Source organism: Marasmius oreades, chromosome 11 (genome assembly GCF_018924745.1).
Source record: "Marasmius oreades isolate 03SP1 chromosome 11, whole genome shotgun sequence".
Lineage (NCBI taxonomy): Eukaryota > Fungi > Basidiomycota > Agaricomycetes > Agaricales > Marasmiaceae > Marasmius > Marasmius oreades.
In genome coordinates this window covers 806676-819704 of record NC_057333.1, presented here as the reverse complement: position 1 = coordinate 819704, position 13029 = coordinate 806676, and the positions used below count along the sequence as shown (strand labels likewise).

The 13029-nt window shown below is 45.5% G+C and overlaps 4 protein-coding genes across 4 annotated transcripts; 2 read left to right on the top strand and 2 right to left on the bottom strand.

The window, feature by feature from the left end:
• Window positions 1-7864: 7864 nt before the first annotated feature.
• On the bottom strand, window positions 7865-8152 carry E1B28_003095 (uncharacterized protein; the record flags this gene model as incomplete). The annotated part of the gene is made up of 1 exon (XM_043160053.1): window positions 7865-8152. The coding sequence occupies one exon, from the start codon at window positions 8150-8152 to the stop codon at window positions 7865-7867; it is 288 nt and encodes a 95-aa protein (XP_043002008.1).
• Window positions 8153-8367: 215 nt separating this feature from the next.
• Window positions 8368-8824, bottom strand: E1B28_003094 (uncharacterized protein; the record flags this gene model as incomplete). The annotated part of the gene is made up of 2 exons (XM_043160052.1): window positions 8368-8586; window positions 8642-8824. The coding sequence occupies 2 exons, from the start codon at window positions 8822-8824 to the stop codon at window positions 8368-8370; spliced, it is 402 nt and encodes a 133-aa protein (XP_043002007.1).
• Window positions 8825-10058: 1234 nt separating this feature from the next.
• E1B28_003093 (uncharacterized protein) lies at window positions 10059-11827 on the top strand (the record flags this gene model as incomplete). Its single annotated transcript, XM_043160051.1, has 8 exons — window positions 10059-10232; window positions 10288-10710; window positions 10778-10881; window positions 10931-10967; window positions 11028-11242; window positions 11298-11479; window positions 11535-11710; window positions 11771-11827. The coding sequence occupies exons 2-8, from the start codon at window positions 10504-10506 to the stop codon at window positions 11825-11827; spliced, it is 978 nt and encodes a 325-aa protein (XP_043002006.1). The 5' UTR covers window positions 10059-10232; window positions 10288-10503.
• A 247-nt stretch (window positions 11828-12074) lies between these two features.
• E1B28_003092 (uncharacterized protein) lies at window positions 12075-12740 on the top strand (the record flags this gene model as incomplete). The annotated part of the gene is made up of 4 exons (XM_043160050.1): window positions 12075-12211; window positions 12271-12325; window positions 12387-12486; window positions 12535-12740. 4 exons carry the CDS (start codon window positions 12075-12077, stop codon window positions 12738-12740), a joined length of 498 nt encoding a protein of 165 aa, XP_043002005.1.
• Window positions 12741-13029: the final 289 nt, after the last annotated feature.

The following is a 13029-nucleotide window of genomic DNA, read 5'->3' as shown; positions in this document are numbered from 1 at the left end:
CAGCGTCTACTGAGGTTGTTTAGCTCGCAGAGCGGCTTCAGACCTCCTAGCAGACGCGTCATTAACATTACCCCATACTCACTAAAACCCCAGTCTCCGCTCGTGAATTCACTGTGCGGAGATTATCCAACAGTTCGGGCGTTATCCCCCTCCAAGTGTTCTTCACGACGTAATCTGGTAAGGATTTCCTTCCGTAACTATTTCTGTTTGTTAAGAGTTTATCGATTTGCAGCCGATTTTTGATCGTGTATAACCATTGGTTCTCGATCTCTGTACTTGACGGTGATTCTTCGCCTGAAATTGCCTTTCGATTTCTCAATTTCCAGATGAGGAATGCTGATTCTGATATTAGTATTTGGAAAAGACGTGAGTCACCAATCCGTGTTTTCCCCTTTTCGTTTTTGAATTTTATTTGGCTGCATGCCAGAATAGTGCCTATCTTTGGTGGTTCCCATTCGTGTCCTGCTAATTTCCATACTGATTCCGCTAGTTCCCAGATCCTTTTGTTCTTGGAGGCATGGCATTTTAGGAAGATGTGTCTAATAGATTCTGTTTCCCCACAGAATGCACAGTTTGCTCTGTCCTCGAAATTCGGGACCGACTTCCAAAAGTTACCTGTGCGGTAGCCTCCGTGGATCAGCAAGAATAGGAAATTCCGGATATTTCTCGATACCGTCTTGTTTTTCAGTGAGTCCCATAATTGTTTGTCTGATGGCTCGTACCCTGAGAGTTTTTTTGCTGCTTTCCTTGCTTTTTTTAGGTTCTTCCTCGTTTTTCTCCTATCTCTCGCATCTTGGAAGCAGGGGGACTCGGATTTAATATCCTTTATACCTTGGTATGCTATTGCTTGTGTGATTTTCGAGAGCTTAGCTCCCGAGGTTTTTAGTGCTGGGGGTATCGTCATGTCTATGAGGTCTGAGTTTGTTCTGGATCTCCCCAACTCGGCGAGTTTATCAGCTTGTTCATTTCCGTCGATTCCTGCATGTCCTTTCACCCATTTGAATGTAACTTGTGTCTTCCTGCTTCTTAACCTCGCAGCTGTGGTTTCTATCATATGGGTGTTTTCCATGCCAATGAATCCCTTATCTTCCCATTTTGTTAGGTGTTTGGTGAGTCCGTCAATTGCATATTTAGAGTCGCTGTGGATGACCAGGTCTCGTGGTGGTATCTTCTCAGCCGCTTCCTTGATCGCTAAAAGTTCGCCTATTTGGTTCGATGGTTTAAGTTCCGCGGGTACTTTTATTGAGCGTGTTAGTGATTCATCGTCGTTCACGAAGATGCCGGCTCCTGCTTCAGCTCTTTCCAGTCCATTGTTTGTACATGAACCATCGGTGTATACTGCCGTTGGTTCTTGGTCATTTGGTGGGTATTGTTCCGTATCAGGTAGGGATTTGCACTCGTCTGTGGTTTGGAATATCCTGAAGGCGTCTGCTAATGTGCCGTCTGTTGTAATTTTAGGATCGAAGCGTGTCTCACCGTCACTGGGGTGCTGATTTGGGACTTCTTTTTCGTAGTCTTCAGGAAGCCTGCAGAGGGGGTTCCATTTCGGGGGCAATGCCTGTAGCAGTATCTCCGCTCTCTGAAAGCATCTTTCAGGATCTTTGCAGCCTGTGCGTCTCCTTGTTTTCCTGCAGCCTTTACATTGACAGTGCGCTGATTTTCTGTGGTGTCTAGAGCGTCTTAGATTAACCAGTTGTTCCGCTTCGCCTACGGTTCTTAGAACATGCCATACTTTCAGGCATACATTCGCCTTTATGGTGTTTCTGTAAATTGACCTCGAGGCCGTACATTTGGTATGGTACCAAATTGGCATATCTCTTATGATCCTTCGGGAGAATGCTATACCATCTAATCCGAGATTGTATTTTTTTGCAGTGTCCGTTAGTTTTTGCAGGTCCCTTGGGAGATTTTTCCTGGCCGGTTTCCAATTTTGGAGGTATGGGTTTAGGTGCAGCTCGGGGTCCACGCATTTGTCTGATGTCCTGATTCCTAGGGCCATCTGTCTGTCTACAAAGTGAGCCCAAATCGGTCGGTCGCCATTTAGGTTTAGGTATGATTGGATCCATGTGATCATAATGGCTTTGTTTCTCGCTTTGATGTCGAGGACTTTTTTTCCTCCTTCACTCGGGTCGGCGTACATTGTTTCTCTGTTTATTGTGTGGCTAGTTTTGCTCCCCCACATAAATTTATTAATTCTTTTTTCCAGAAGCTTTTCTATTTCCTCTGGCATGCCTTGCACTTTTGTCAGGTATTGGGTCATTCCTCCAATGACCATCTGGACTATTAGTCTCTGTCCTTCCATTGTAGGGTGTCCTTGTTCCCATCTTTCTAGGGCTCTGTCGATTTTATCAAGAGTTCTGCACCACACTCCTGATTGGTCAATGTTGTTTCCTATCCAGCCACCTAGGATTCGGGCAGCTTCTCTGTCTTTAAGGAGACGGACATGTTCCTCAAAGGGTGTATCTTCTGTATTACCGCTCGTTGTCCGGTTTGTTATTACTGAGGATCTAAAGGTCGGTTCACCAATGGGGATTATCTCCGTTTTGTTTATATTAAATTTAGCTCCTGATGCGTGGCACCATGTTTCCAGGATTTTTTTGAGGTCTGACCAGTTGTCCTTCTTTGATAAGTATACTGTTGTGTCATCCGCAAAGAGAGTTGCAATCAATCATTCCTTCTTGTCCGGAATTTTAAAGCCTTTTAGTTCTGACGATCTTAGCATTTCTGCTAGTGGTTCAATTGCGATATCGAATAGAAGACATGATAGAGGGTCACCTTGTTGTACCCCCCTTACCACTTGGAATGGTTTCTCGCTCTTGATGCTGTTTATCGCTATATAGGTGTAAGCGTCCTCATAGAGTGAACGTATTGTTGCTATGAATTTTGCCGGGAAGTTGAATTTATCTAGAACTTTCCAAAGGTAATTGTGTTCAATTCTGTCATAGGCTTTTTCTTGGTCTAGTGCTACTATAACCCCGTTTTCTTCAGTGGCTTCTGCATATTCTAGGACTCTCTTTACTAGCCATACGTGGTCATAGATTTTGCGTTATCGTGATATAAATCGGAAAAGACCTTAAAGATGCATATTTATACAATTTTAACACTTATGAGTTATAAATTATGGGATTAATAGGACTAGAGTGAGCCCGCACTTCTAGTTAAAGCATGAGCCTCTACAAGAGACTTTATCCGTACGAAATGTACAAAATTAGGAAAGATGAGAGACTTCGCGGAAGTTCAGAAAACTGTACGAACTTCAGGAAGCAGCCGTTTAAAAACCTTCGTTCTTTTATTGGAAGGCCTCCTCTTACTCCTGGAATGCTCATAGCAAACATAGGGATTTTATTATACACTTTATTGAAACTTCAACGAAGTCTGGTTGGACTGCTCGGATATATGGAATTCTCGGATATAGAAATCCAAACAAGGATAAAGGAAGGAACATCCGATTCTCACGAACGGAAAAGGGAAAGAATAGGAATTTCTCGGAAAATCAAGGAAACACGGACTTCAGCGAAGTGCACGTGTTATTTGATTGCAAGAGGGAAACCTTGGGGACAGGGCCTAGGATCGAGGCTAGATCTTCTCCAAAAAAGGAATAGAACAGGAACAGGAAGAATGGATACGCCTGAAACAGGGACTTGTTCCCTAGGAAAAACAGGAGAATGCGGATATGTCGGGTACTTCGGCGAAGTCAAGTCCCTACATCGCAACCAGGAAACAAGGAATAGATATTCAGTTTAATATTCGATTGGGCACTTCAGCACATAAAACTCTTGTATTATACCTGATTAAGCGAGTTTCTGTTTGACTGAAAGGGATTTCATTATTATTTACTAGTTTCACACACATTTTGGACTTTTACTATTATTTATTAGAAAAACCGTATATAAGGAGGGCAGGAAAGAGGGATTTTCCCCAGCAACCTACGAGAGGAGACGCAGTTCACCTACTAGGATTCGCTCGAGATTTGACCTTTGCCCCAGTCTTCACTGAAGTTGGTGTTCTGTGTTTGGAAGGATAGATTAGATTATTGCAATTGAATTTGGTATTGGCATATTGTCTTGGAATTGAACTCTGGATATTGAAGTCAATTTGGACTTATATTGAATTTGGATTGCTATCGTCTAGTTTGGATATTGAACTTGAAACCGAACTTCGGCGAAGACTTGTAAAAGCCTTGTTGAAAAGTCAGATATCGAATTTTGGGATTTGTGAATCATATTGTCACCCTTGTAGTGAAAGAACCTTGATTGAAACAACTATAAAACCGAAGACCCCACATATTCTATCTTTCTTGGTGCCTCTTAGTGAAAACTAAAGCCTTAAGAATACCGACCTCCACCCCTTACACTTGTGTATACTCTTCTTGGTGTGGTTTTGGTTTGCGCACTTTGTGCTTGAGGTGTGTTTACTAGCCATATTTAGTGGTGTTACACAGCGTTATTACCGTGATGTATCTCGGGTCTTCTGGGTCATCTATTCCTTGGTTCCTGGGGTGGTTTGGGTTGGGATGCAGTCTCGCAATGATTTCACGAGGTGTTTTTTCTTTGTTTAGCTGTGACCAATATTTGCTTATTACTTCACCTTCAAGCCTATTTTCCAAAGCTGTCGCAATGCAAGAGCTCTTGTGTCTTTTCAGTTCAAGTGATTTGATTTTTTCTATTATTGGCACCGATGCAAGGATCTTCTCTTCTGTTGGTAGTGATTCATCGTTAGCGATCAGTTCTAGTTTTGATTCCAAATTTGCTATTTCGCGTTTTAGGGTGGGAACAAGGATTTTTGCTCTTTCCTTTGCTTTGTCACGTATTTTATTTTTGAATTCTTCCCATAGGGTTTGTGGGTTATACTGCTCCGTGCGTACTCCTTGGAGTCCGCTTCTCATCATCTTCTCTGTGGTTTCTATCCCCTCACTTTTTATATAATCTATTAGTTCCTTGTCTTTGTTAATATGTTGAGGCCAGATCCACCGTGTGTTCCCCGTTTCGGGTAGGTTTCCATTTGATAATTTGACTGTGACCATACTATGGTCGGTGTTTAATCCGAACGCTTGTTTAATTTGCCATTTGAATGTTGTGTTAAATAGACGTTGTTTGACATTTTCGCTTTCCGGGTATTCAGAGTAGTGGATGCTCAGGTGTCTGCCGAAAAGGTTCGTTAATCTTTGGTGTCTTTCATACGTAAGATGTGCTTCTCCCACAATTAAGATGCCCAATTTATGTTCTTTGACCAATTGGTTCATGTGTAGCCATTTACTCTTCTGGGGGTTGTTGAAGTTTACTGTGTTTCCTAGGCCGCCAACATTCAGCGCGCCAACTTTGATTGCTGTTTTCTTGTTTGGTGTGGGACGTTGGTGGGCTCGTTGTTCAGTTTGTTCTGCTCCTGCAATGTGGTCATGTTCATCTATGTTTAGGCCAAATAGATTGTTGTATCTTGTTCTGTCCGTATTTGGAATGGATATGCTGGGAGGTAATTGGACCGTCGGCAGTTCATCTTGCGGTACTTCGTTTTCTTCGTTTTGATTTTGGTTTAGTAGTTCACTATCTATGATAAGGTTCATTTCATCCATGAGTTCGTACATGGCTTCCTGTTGTTCCGTGTTGTACGGGATTTCGTCGGACTGTAATTCGTCTCTAACTGAGCTGCGCCGTGGTCGGGCATTTATAACTGGATATTCCAGCTCACTCTGGTAGTTTAAGAGGGCCTCGTCGGCTGAGTGAGTTGATCCCTGTTGGGGATTCTCTCCAAATTGAGAGTTGGGCGGTAAGTCGTTGCTTTGCCCACTGCTTGTTGCAGTATTTACACTTCGTTGAGTGTTTTGCTCATTTAGAGCCCAAACAATGGAGGGTTCAGACGTCATTGACCTGTTAATTCCATTTGTTTGTGTGCCCCCACCTAGAGAAATCGAGTCATCGTTGATGGTGGGGAAGTCGGGGGCGGTACTTCCGCCACTATCTCCGACTCTGCCATTACGAAAAGCCGATATACCGGGAATACGCACCATAAGGGGGGGTTGTAAGCTTCTTGAGAGGGTTGAAATTGGGTGGGACCGCCACCTAGCTTGCGAGACTAGGGGCATTGGAACCCTGGGGGTGAGCTGTGATAACGAGAGCTCCTCGCAATTCTGGAATTGCAAGGTTCTCATTATGCTTGCCAGGACTGCTGGTGGGCAGGCTCCTCCTGAATAGGACTGCCCTGAGCTTGACTCAGCGTCTGAGGCTGTCCTGAGAGTTCACAGCTCTCAGTCAGTAATCTCCCAGAGCTGAGGTGCGCAACCGATTTTTAGTTACGGCTTTACCTGATTCCAGAATATCAGGTGGATTGTCTAGTTGATTTACCGTTCGTTTTCAATCTTAGGGGTGTTTGACCACAGGGCGTGTATTGGGTCAGTTACATGGGTGAGGAAGTGGGTGTACGTGTATGTATATCGTTAAATGTGAACTGTCTAACTTTTTCTTTTTCTCTTTTTTTTTTTTTTTTTTTTAGAGAGCAGGGTTTATATGTAGTTATCTATGGGGCAGTTGTCTAGAGAAATTATAGCGTTCATTAGGCTGTCAACACTTGAAACCGTAGTCGATGAGGATTAAAAGCCCCTGCCATGGGTAGACCAGCCACGGCCACGACCTCGTCTGAAGCCTCTCCCCTGTCCACATCTACGGCGGGAACTCTCTTGGGCAAGGCCGACTGCTTGATAGTTACTTGCAACCTGGTTACGGATTGGAGCCGGGGGGATGTAGTGTTGGGGGCTGCGAGAATGGGGGGAAATCATCTCGTCAGATTCATAGCCATCTGGTGGGATAGGGTGGCCTTGCGGCTCAGCAAGGTTGTAGGTTCGGTTCCACTGGGCTGTTACGTTTACTCCTGTCTTGGCGAGCAGGTCATCAATCCTGTCTTCTCTCTTGGCTCCTTGCCAGTCTCAAATGACCGCGAGTGGGCAACGTGGTCGGGCGTGGGTATCTGAGATGCATAAGGTGCAGAAGAGGGGGTTCAAGTTGTTTCTATGGTGCAGGTGGGAGAGGCGGAATGTATATTCTAGGTAGTTGTATGCTGATTGTCGGAAACGTATGTAATTTTTGATCTCTAGGCTTAACTTGTAGTCACGGGTAATCGGGGCAATGTATACCACGAGTTCGGTTACATCGTCATCATTGTCTGGTTGGTATGGGCGGGCATCAATCCCCCTGACAGCTTCCATGACACGTTCATCTAATGACCTTGGGTTGGTCAACGTGGCTTGGGCGATGAGGGTTCTGAAGTGAATGTCGTGGAAGAGGAAGTTGCCCATTGCGAAGCGCAGAGCTGAGATTTGTTCCCAGGACGCGACATCCTTTATGTTAGGTATAAAATTACCGACATAGCAGCTAGGGATGTTGAAGTTCACTGGGACCGCATGAAAGGAGTGGATTGGCAAGATTGTGTGGGTTTGTTGGTCTAGAATGATTTTGTGTGCCATTGGATTATCGATCCAAGCGTAAATGACACGTGGGGGTGCATGTTTGTTGTATGCAGCAAGGTAGCTGCAGCGGGGTTCTGCAACCATGATTCTGACATCTCCTGGTTCCACATTAGGGAAGCCTCTAAACCTTTCTCTCAGGAATTTCTCTAGGCCAGCATTTGCGACCCGTTGTAGCGTACCACCATCGAGGATAATATTGTGGAAATATGGAAAGAACTCTATATTTTGTGTAGGCTTTACATCTGGTTTATATACTAGTAGTCCATGTATCTAGAATGTTCTTGTATGTACTGTGTTCTGAGGAAGATGAGTAAGTAGCTGAGTAAGAAAGTGAGAGAGAAATAACCGGAATATTCTAATACTTGTGTTTGCGCTTGCTGGAGTTGCCGGTCAACTCATTGATCTACGTCAGATAATGCACGCAAGCCATCTACCTCTGTCGAGGTCAACAGCTTGAAGCATTGCCAGATTGATGTTCTTGCTCCAGCGTTCCTTTGCACAGATGAACCTGGGGAAGCCTTTGGTGATGCGCGTCGTGCCACCTAGTGCCGTGAGGTATTCAGCGGGGAGTTTGCTGTAGTCGAGGGGGGTGAGGTCACGGTGGGGGTTGGCATTGGCGGCATAGACTCCCCTGGCCTGGAATTCATCTGGTGTAGAGTCGAATCTGTGAAGCGCTATGGTCGTGAGCATAGGCATTGGTAAGAATTGTGTGGGGCTGTGTATTCGTGAATTAGGAATGTCGGCTTGTTGCTCTGGTCGGGGGGTTCTATCATGTCTATGTCTGGTTGGTATATAATAGCGGGGCCTGCGGGTCGGCCTAGGTACTGTCGGTTAAGGGTTGCACCACTTGGGGTGGGGGATGGTGGCGACAAGGTTTGTTGGGTGTTGCTCAACTGGGTGTGCGCTTTCCTTCATTGAGGCGTCTTTGGGTTGTCATAGACGTGATGAGTTTCGAGGGTTACTGTGTTACGAGGGCGCTTGCTCGGGCCATTGTCTGGGTTTGTGGCGGTGACGCGGTTGGGGATCGATGGGTTCACGTGAGCGTGGTGGCTCAACTGGTGGCTGAGACCAGTTGATGGGGCATTTGAGATCATGTCGGTAGATACCATGTGTTGTGTAGCGGTCGGAGTCTGTTAAGATATTCGTGAGCGGTGGATAGACTCTGACTGGGTAGTGAGTTCTTACGCTTCCATCGTTCGTTAGGTTACTGGGGAACGTGTCTCCTTCCATATCATTATCTTGTTGGCTTGTGTGCTGATAGTAGTCTGACGGGACGTTCCCATTGCTAGACGTGTCAGAGTTGTCGTACTCCGACCTCGTAGTGGCACCTTCGAGGAATATGTTTTGGGTTGTAGGGTTGTTCTGCATTGCGGTGATTGTTTTGGGGTGGTGCTTCAAGGACGTATGTTACATTTTTATACATTTTTTGTTTCTGTTTTGTTTTGTTTTTTGGGGTTTAACGTGTTTATAGTGGCATTTCCATACGTGTACAGGGGGGTGCGGCGCTGGGCTCGTTGGCAGTTTTGGACCTACACATCGTGGAGGAGGAGGGTAAGAATTTGTTTCCTATAGCATGAGGTGGGGTCCTTGGGTAGATTCCTACCTATCTGGGCTGTCAACATTACAGTTGTTCATGGCGTGTTAGAGGTTTGATTTTAGGTGTAGAAAAAATTGATCTTGCGAACTTCATTTGAGGTCAGGTTCTCGGAAGTCGTCAGTCCCTTATTGGGTGTTGTCAGTATTTTATTTGGTGATAATGTATTATGGGTTTGCCTATCATTGTATCGTACTGTCGTTTGAAGTGGGGAGGTCGACTGGTGGTCGAGTCTAGTAGTACGTTTTTCGTAGTATGTGGACGTTTCGTCTTTTTCCCCCTTGTTGGGTTGCCATTAGTGACTTTATTGAATGGCGAGGCGTTTTTTGGACACCTTAGTGCTAGTTGCGCCTGAGCTGCATTGTTTGCAGTGGGGGGCACTTCCATACCGTCAAATTTTTTAATTTGATGGTGGTGGTAAGAGGTCACGTTCCCCCCCAGCCCAGCTCACTCGAAAAAAATAATGCCCACCCCAGTTCAATACGTCAGGCATTCATTCTACCATTTTTGAGTTACAAGTTCTCTATATTTTCTAGTAGTGGTTCAAGCTAGTCAATTTATCCTAATTAGGCCCAAAACTTAGTGCTCTTTTACTCCCAACAATCAGTAGAGGGTGGGGTGGAGCTCGAGGAAAGCTCAAACATGTATCCCAGAGTCGCGCGGCAGGCTTACTAATCACCTTCCTTTTTCAGTTGTTTGGCACTTACAGCTGGGCCGACTTACAGACTTACAAAGTAGCTGTTTCAATTTTGACAGCTGTTTCCATAATCGTAGGCTGCTCAGAAAAAAAATTGACGATGACCAAGCAGATCCCACGCCATAATGATATCATAAATATCACACAAATATCACACTTGCACCCACGTGAAGCACAAAGCGAGTCAAGTCGGCCACGCCGTAGATCTGGTGCGTTGGGGTCGTGGGACCTGCTTGGTCATCATCAAATTTTTTTCTGAGCGGCCTACGATTATGGAAACAGCTGGAACGCGACTAGTCGTTCTTCCGTAACTGTGGCCGGCTAAGCGGTGAAATAGATGTCACGTGGAACATAGTCCACCCTCTTTTCTCGTCTCTTCCCTCTCACCTACGATATTCTCCTGTGTATCTTAGGGTCTGCGAAGACCGGCAAGATGGTAAACTGGGCATGCAGCTATGGACAAACAGGCATATCTGCAGCGTCAGGTAAGTAGGCTACTTCATTTCCTCATCTTTCTCGAAGTGATGTTTCTCCCGCCAGCCCACTCTTTATTCCAAAGGCTTTCGATCTTGCATGTCCCAAACTGAGAGAAGATTCTTGTATAGAACACGCGAATACCTTGAACTCACGTCGTATTCCGTGGGACGTATTTCGTTGTCCTGGTCACATGTTGTATCCTGTCCTGACCGGCTCTGACCCCATGTTCACTGTGCTTGCCTCTTGACCCTATCATCCCAAACGGTATACGGAGACTCAATGGCACCCCAACCCAACTTGCACGTTCATGACGATACCCCACATGGCGTCGACGCAGCTGAATCCAAGTCCAAAACACACGCTGAACTAACTACATTGCCCGAGAAACCCATCGATCGATTATGGCGGGGCGACAAGGCGGGGAACGTGAAACTTGATGGCATTCCAACCTTTCAAAATCCTTATCAACAGAGGGAGTGGGTTAAAGTGCGTTTAAACTTTGTCGAAAGGGAATTAAATAACGAATTCTTCATCTGCCTTCGACGGAAATTAGGAACATATGGCATCAGCCTTCCGATATTGGGGAAAGCTTGGTTTCGGAGAGGGTGCCTCGGGACATATCACTGTTAGGGATCCGGTTTTACCTGATCATTACTGGTGAGTTTACTATTCCTTTCTTTCAGTCGTAGTTGACTACCAACCATAGGATGAACCCCTTCGCCGTTCACTTCTCTTCCATAACCGTAAGCCCGTGGACGACTTAGCATGGAATATAACAAAACCCGACTGACATGGATGGTCAGAAATCAAAGCTTGTACTTGTCAGTCCAGATGGCTACGTTTCTCCACATGGAGCACAACGTCCGATTAATACGGCCGGCTACTGGATTCGTACGGGGTTCTTTATCACCCAGTTGAAAGCTGCCATTAAAAAGGTTTTGATAGACTCCGAAATCCACAAAGCCCGACCTGAAGTCATGGCCATCGCTCATTGTCATTCGATCAACGCGAGTGCTTGGTACTTTTATCGATCAATCAACTGTGACCGGTTTCGTTGACTGTTGACTCTGAAGGTCGGCGTTTGGACGTCCAATCGAGATTCTGCAACAAGACGCATCCGCTTTCTATGACAACCTCAGCGTGTACGATGAATACTCTGGAATTGTTCTTGCTTCAGAAGAAGGCACAAACATTGCGAAAGCGCTAGGCAACAAGAACAGAAACTGTATTTTGAGGAATCATGGGTTGGTTACCTGTAAGTGCCAGACTTGTGGAAGGTTTGATCTGACGTATTCAACGCTTTCGTTCAGTGGGAAGTACAGTCGATGAAGCGGTCTACATGTACGGTCTGCTGGACAAACACTGCAAGATTCAGCTTATGGTGGAAGCCGCAGCTGCGAATGGGTTGAAGAAAGTACCCATCAGCGAGGAGGACGCGAAGTATAATTCTGAGACGGAGGCGGATCCTGAAGCGTTATATATTGCGGTGAGTACGACAGATCTGTAAGGACGTAGAATTATTGATATTGTTGATCAACTATTTTAGTTTCAACCCGAGTATGAATTGCTGGTAGAAGAGACGAATGGCGCGTTTTTGAAGTAGACATGGAGTCCATTAGTAGGCAGTGAGACGGTGACATTACTGAATAAGTACAAGATCATTGTAATTCATTATGTCTCTGGCCGTTGTGTAAAGATCTTGTAACCTATCTCGATAGGTGACATAGGTCGACCACAGATGTAGTTGCGTTTACTCTAAACACGCCTGAGTTGAGTTCGTCAACGTATAGACTCGGGCACATCACGAGTTATTTGCGTCGCGATCTTCTCTCCCTCCATTTCAAACGGCTATGTACTACCTCTCCCTCAATCGTGCAGCACTCATCTTCATCCCACCTCAAGAAGCATTGAACATAGCTGAAGCCACTGTGATACAAGTGATCATCAAGTCGGGAAAAGATCTTCAGCACGGACCCAATAACACTGAGTGAGCTGTACCATCCAAATAGAAGTCAAATCGTCGTGATTGACAGGCATATCATGTAGCGGCCCATCGATAGATATGCTGGCAATGTACTATGACGTTCAAGTTGAGGTCACCGTATGTCAGAATATAAGTATACCGTGTAACTCTCACCGTCATGGGTTATTCGTCTCACCAGCAAGCTGTGCGAAACCTTCTTGTATACGACCTGGCTCTTCCTCTATCCTTTCAAGGACAGAAAATTGATATCGATGGGAGAAACTATGTCCTGCACGGGAGTGAGTACATTATACGGTGCCTTTATTGGCGATGACACCCTTTTACAGCCAGAATGCCGTGGTCGATCGCGGATAAACTCGCTGGATCTTTAAGGTGGGGGATAGGCTCTCATTCAGAAGTTCGCATGGCCAAGCATAAATGGGTGTTCGAATTGGAGATGTTGAATAACGTGAAGGACGACTCGGAGGAGGTAGAGATGGAACAAGTCGAGGGCATGCTGAACGTGCCCGGTTACCGAGGGCTCTTCGGGTGACTTCCATGCTAGCGCTTCACAACCCTTTCCCGGCCTTTCCTGGGAAACTTACTCTGGTTGATTCACTTCTTGTGCCAAATGTTTCTGGGTTACTTATCATCTTACTGCCGAACGGTGAAACGCGGCTTCAGTTATCTACCTGAAAGGGAACCCGAGGCCCAAATCAACAAAAATCAACATCAAATAACCTTCAACCCCCGGTACGCACGTATCACACCATATTCTGAGCGATTACTCTTGCGATTACGATACGATCGCTTAGGATCGCGTGCTTATAATTAAGCGCAAT